Genomic DNA, 6,428 nt, shown 5'->3' on the forward strand with positions numbered 1-6,428 from the left:
ATTTTCTCAGTGGAGGGTGGTAAGCAGTTGGGTACTGAAGGGATCAGTACTGGGTCCGATGCTTTTTAACTTGTTTATTAATGATTTGGAGTTGGGAGTAAGCAGTGAAGTTGCTAAATTTGCAGATGACAGGTGGTTGTTCAGGGTGGTGAGAACCAGGGAGGATTGTGAGGCACTCCAAAGGGATCTGTTGAGGATGGGCAAGTGGGCATCAACGTGGCAAATGCGGTTCAATGTGGCCAAGAGCAAAGTGATGCACATTGGAGCCAAAAATTCTAACTATAAATACACGTTGATGGGGTCCGAACTGGCAGAGACTGACCAAGAGAGAGATCTTGGAGTCGTAGTAGATAACTCAATGAAAATGTCTAGACAGTGTGCAACTGCAATAAAAAAGCACAACGTTATTACGAAGGGAATTGAAAACAAATCAGGCAGTATCATAATCCCCCTGTATAAATCAATGGTGCGACCTCATTTGAAGTACTGTGTACGGTTCTGGTCACCACACCTCAAAAAGGATATTATAGCATTGGAAAAAGTGTAGAAAATGGCCACTAGAATGATAAAAGGGCTGGAACACTTTCCCTATGAAGAAAGATTAAAATGCTTGGGGCTCTTTAGCTTGGAGAAACAACGACTGAGGGGTGACATGATTGAGGTTTACAAGATTATGCATGAGATAGAGCAGGTCGAGAAAGAAGTACTTTCTCACAATACAAGAACTCGTGGGCACTCCATGAAATTGCTGAGCACTCGAGTTAGAGCAGATAAAAGGAAGTACTTCTTCACCCAAAGAGTGATTAATGCATGGAATTCACTGCCACAGGAGGTGGCGGTGGCTACAAGCATGGACAGCTTCAAGAGGGAATTAGCATATGGAGCAGAAGTCCATCAGTGGCTATTAGCCATAACATATAGATAGGAACTCTCAGTCTGGGGCAAGGGATGCACTGTATTCTTGGTGCTTGGGGGGGGGGAGGGCATAGTCTATTCAAGGGAGCAGAGGCATGATGACCTAACCACTTTCTGTATGACTTCACCCCCACTGAAGGAGAACACTGAATTCTAGTACAGCTGTCCTTGAAAAAGAGCAGTTTGTGTCAGAGTTCTCTCAGCCCCACCCACCTCACAGGGTGTCTGTTGTGGGGAGGGGAAGGGAAAGGAGTTTGTAAGCCGCTCTGAGACTCCAAGTGAAGGGCGGGGTATAAATCCAATCTCTTCTCTCTCTCTCTAGTTAAGTTAATAAGCACACTGATTTTTCACATCCTCCCCAGATGCAAATCACTTCTTCCCCAATCTCTAAGATGAAAGTAACTTAGTCTGCCCAAGTGAACACATGACAAGGCAAGAATTTGGAGCCTCCAAGGCTCAATGTATACCACTGTCTCTCAGTGAGTCTGTGTAGCAATGGAGAGAGCTTTACAGACATTGGTAGACAGCCAAATATATTATACAATGCAACCTATACTATGAAAACAGGAGACATTTAACACATGGTTTTGTTCCACATGGAGCAACAGTAAGCCCTTCAGTGCAGGGCTCCAATATCACAGATCATCACCTCAGCATTTCTTTTCAGTTCTTCAGCCTCCGCTTCTGAGTACTCCATATCTAAGACATCCTCATTCCCAGAGTCCTCATCAGAGCCAATGCTGTCCAGAAGAGAGCTGTTAAACTCTAAACAGCATGAAAACAATTCTGCATAAGACTCTTGACTTCATGCATGAAACAAAGAGGACAAAATTTTACAGCAGAGTAGACAAACAAGTTCACTGTAAAGTCCAAACAATCCAACTATCTTTTGCCGAGGAAATAACATGGATTTCAAGGAATTTTATTACCTGCAAAAAATACAGAGGCACAGGAAACACCTACACTTTCAATGTTACAATTAGATTTAAAAAATGCAAATAACCTCATTTATGAAAGACAACTTCATTAAACTTCTAAAGGTTTATATCCCAAATTTTGGTGCTCCACTTGAAGGTGGCACACCACTGAAGTGTTGGCAGCATCTTGCCTCTTCATGGTTCTCTCATGACATGATTCAGTTTTCACAATGGAAATTTACTGTCCACTTGGGCTGAGCAGAATATATGCAGTTTTGCTTCCTGTAGTCTATAGTGCCCATAGCTTAATAAACAAGTATTTATATAACCCTAACCCTATGCTGCAGCCACTGCTAGACTCAAAGTTCCATCTCTGAACTGCCAGTGACTTCACATATGCTGCCAAATTATGAACTGTAACTTTTGCTGCTTGTAGAGAACTGCCTATAGGCAGCTAATATCTGAAGAATCCATGCTGAGTGGTGGCATATGTGAAGTAACCAACAGTTCAGAGATGAATGTACTAGACTAGCAGTGGATATAGAAGGCTCACTTTCAGAACTAGATCAATTTATTCATGCTCTGCAAAAGCTTTAACAGAGTTGTCACCAACACTTTGTACAAAACGAGATCTGAAATGAATTTGGAGTTCCCTCTTAGGAAAATCTGAGAAATGCCATGGGAAGGCAACTAGTTTCAGCTAAACAAGGAAAACATTTCAGAGAGGGGCATTCTGAACAAAAGATGAACTGCTGCTTGATGTCCCTTGAGATTTCTGAACAGAATTTCATTACCCCCTTTAAAGTGCTCTGAGTGTTCAAGTACAATATTTTAAAAAATAATATTTGCTTTTGTGTATCTACCTTGTAGACTTAATTCAGTGGCCCGTTTAAGGTCGTCGTCTTCTTTTTGTTCCCGCGCCTCCTGCTAGGGGAGAGGAGCAAGTTTAGATTACTGAGACACTTCCCTTGTTCCTGGGGCAGGTTTCCCTCTCCTGCCACCAAAAGCTAGGCTGCCTCCGTTTCTATAACAAAACACATCCCCTGTGCAGGAATGTCTGTGACTAGTGAGAGCCCAAATGTTCCAAAGGACAAATTTTAAATAAAAGGTTGTTCAAGCTTGGTATGCATAGTGGCAAGTCCCTAGTGCCACACTATGCTCTCTGCACCTTTAATTAAAAAAAGCACTAAGATGAATGTGAACTGCTTGCAAAGTACAGCACAATTGTCTCAAACAAACTCTTTTACAACACTTCAAATGTATGCTACTCCACTAAGCCTCACAAACTTCCCCACTGAATTAAAAAAGTAAACTAGTAGTGTTTAAAGGTAAAGGTTCCCTTGCTCGAAAGCCAGTCGAATCCGACTCTAGGGTTGCGGTGCTCATCTCCGTTTCAAAGCCGAAGAGCCAGCGCTGTCCGAAGACGTTCCCGTGGTCATGTGGCCGGCATGACTAAACACCAAGGCGCACGGAACGCTGTTACCTTCCCACCGAAGTGGTACCTATTTATCTACTTGCAATTTCTTACTTTCAAACTGCTAGGTTGGCAGGAGCTGGAACTAGAGACGGGAGCTCACTCCGTCATGCGGCACCCGGGTCTCGAACTGCTGAACTACTGACCTTCCACAGCCTGCAGTTCAGCGTCTTAACCACTTGAGCCACCGCAGCTTACAGCTTAACAAAAAACAGACCATGGCTAGGTACACACACACACACACACACTCCCCACCTCCACTCCACCTTCACCATGCATAATTCCTCAAAAGGTTACAGAATGAGATGTTACTGTGTGGCTATTAAGTGCACATATGGAAAGAGGTAGCATGGAGAATATAATCAAGGACACACTGAAGATTTTCTCCTCACTATGTGTGTATTCAGCTAAAAGAAATGACTATTCTTTGAAGAATAATCTGAATTAGTTTTCAATTATTCCCATGACCAACTTTCACTACAGCCACCATCACAATGGATTTTAGGTGGCAGTGCTGGGGAATCATGCCATATCCACTACAAGCAAAAGCAGTAATACTATGCCAGTAACAATTATGGTTTTGTCGAGAGAGCATAAACCTATAATGTATTTTAATAGACAATTCTGTACCACATTTTACTAATTAACTCTGTATTCAAAAGGCTAGTCCAATTCAAAATCTGCAGTAGTTTTGCTGCCTCAGAGATTAGGTTCTGGATTACTTGTGGCCATGTCAGAAAATTATAACTTCACTACATTACTGTACAACGCAAGCCGTTCAAAGTTTTAAGTTCAAGTATTTGCATTTCCACAAGGAAAGTTAAAAGGTCTAATTATCAGGCATTTCCCCCAGAGTACAGCAGGCAAGTTACTAAGATCCTGGGTTAAAGGAGAAAACAACACAACTAAGAGCAGCCTTCTCTCTGGAGGCTGTTTTCCAATATCCAATTTATGAGAAAGATTCGTGATCCTAAATGGTTTACCAACAAGAGCAGGTAATTCAGGATGGGAATTCCAGAGGCAGCCACATTGGTTTATCGCAGTACAAATAAACAGGAGCCTTGGGGCACCTTAAAGACTAATACACTAGTGAAAACAGTGTTTCTATATGAGAAAAAAATGGAGGCATGGACCTGAGTCAAAGATTCCAAAGTTTCCATTCTACAGCTGGAACAGTTTTGCTAAACACACTACTCAAAAATATGTCAAATCCAGCAATGTATTTATCTCTTTATAAAAAGCTTTTATCCAAACTTCCAAGAATTTCTAAGCACCTGATTAGCAAACAGAAGTAGTGATCTTAAAAGACCCTTTTTTCCAAACAGTTCTTCCAAACAGACACACTGAATGTTAAGTAACTTCCTAGCACCAGGGGAGGAATGCCTGATGGGTCTGCAGTGCTTGAGAAGGAGACCATAGCTCTTACTTGTTCTTGAAGGCTTTGAGCTAAAGCTTGCTGGAGCTCCTGTTCCTCTCTCTCTCGCTCCACGTCATATTGCTGCAGCCAATCAACCTCCCCCTGAGCACCTTCTGGAGTTTTATTTTCCTTGTTCTCATCACAATCTTTACTTATCTCAGTGAAGTTGGCAAATCCTATGGAAACAAACACACCACAGTAATGCTCTAGTTCTCCTGGGGGACAGGACAGGAACTTCTTTTGAAGGCTACCAGTTAAGTCCTATTTAAGATACTCAGATTTGAATGCAGAGTAACATCTACTGGTCTGGAACCATCTAAACATGGATACGATCCAAGAGAAAGTTTCAGCAGTCGTGAACTTTTCCCCATCTGAATAAAGATGCTCACTAAAATGAAGGCTGTCAAGTGTTCTACTATGCATTTTTTAAAAAAAATTCACATTCTGCAAGTTTCACAGCCACATATGGTAGTCTGCATCAAGAGGAAAATCAAGCAAGGATATTATCCCTTAACTTCTGCCTTTCCTGATTTGCTTTGGTAACTTTTTTTCAGTTTTTCTGTAAAAGCCGCTCAAAGAGAGACTTCTGGTTTTCGGCACAGCGGTGGTGGACAAGCTCTAAGAGAGATCCCAAGAACCTGTGCTAGATGACTGGTTTTGGAGAGGATTCGAGGTTTATTGAACTCTTTCAGGCTCCCCTGAAGAGGGGCCCAAGCAGGGGGCTTGATCTTGGACTCTCCGTGAGTGGCAGCGGAGAACGGATCGAGTCCAGGAACCCTGAAGCCCAAATCCGAGCGAGAGCATCTGTGGTTTCCCATAGCTGCAGAGCCGTGACTACAGGGACAGGGGAAAACAGCAGACCTCATATGAAGCTTCAATAAATCTTAACACTGTGAGTACCTTATAAAGCACTGTGACTAGAAGAGAACTAGATGGTATAGCCCTTTAAAGAGATTTTAAAAAAAATGGATGGGGGGAAAGGATCCCCCCCCCCCGAAGCGGCTTGGCAAAGAATCATAGAACTTGGTATCTGGAATACTTTTCAAGGGCTAAGAAGGAAACAGTTGATGTCCGGGATTATTATATTCCTGATATAACTACTCTACTCTTCAAATGTGACCTTGTGGATTATAAAATTGGAACGTTTGGATTAGTTTTGATTTTACTAAAGTCCCTTTGGAATGAAAATTTGGCCAAACTGGATTCTTATGAAGATAGTCAATTGGATTACAGTTTATTTTAATCCCTTATTTGGAGTATAAATTAAAGAAACTGTACTGGTTGATATAAAAGAAGAAAGAAGAAACAGAGGATGGTTACAAACTGGCTGGAGTTCACTTTGACTTTCTAAACATCACTTCAGTCTAAGATATGTTCTAAATTTGGAATTATTATGTCTTTGAAGGTTATATGCTGTTGTACTAAAGTATAGTTTGTGTAGAGCGTAATGTAAACTGTTGATAACTGTCTTTGGGAGGGTGTTTGTGGGCAACTAAGAGAGTCTCTTGTTTTAACACAGTAAAAACAGGTTGCTTACCAGTAACTGGTGATCTTCGAGTGGTCATCTGTGCATTCACACCAATGGGATCTAGTGCGCCTGCGCTGGATCTGCTGGTGCCTAGCAAGCTCTTCTAGAAGGATTTTCGTGCCTGGCCCAACTGAGCATGCCCAGGAGCCCCAGTGAGCATGCCCAGAAGGGCAGGCA

At 42.1% G+C, this 6,428-nt stretch overlaps 1 protein-coding gene across 1 annotated transcript in view; it reads right to left on the reverse strand.

The window, feature by feature from the left end:
* USP37 (ubiquitin specific peptidase 37) overlaps window positions 1–6,428 on the reverse strand; it is a 57,823-nt gene that overhangs the window by 4,943 nt on the left and 46,452 nt on the right. The window contains exons 19-21 of the mRNA XM_015416203.1: window positions 4,733–4,899; window positions 2,696–2,756; window positions 1,565–1,680 (exon numbers count right to left, since the gene is read on the reverse strand). Coding sequence (XP_015271689.1) covers window positions 1,565–1,680; window positions 2,696–2,756; window positions 4,733–4,899 — 344 coding nt within the window. The remainder of the gene's footprint in view (window positions 1–1,564; window positions 1,681–2,695; window positions 2,757–4,732; window positions 4,900–6,428) is intronic.

This window comes from Gekko japonicus, unplaced genomic scaffold (assembly GCF_001447785.1).
Source record: "Gekko japonicus isolate JY-2015 unplaced genomic scaffold, Gekko_japonicus_V1.1 scaffold2609, whole genome shotgun sequence".
Classification (NCBI taxonomy): domain Eukaryota; kingdom Metazoa; phylum Chordata; class Lepidosauria; order Squamata; family Gekkonidae; genus Gekko; species Gekko japonicus.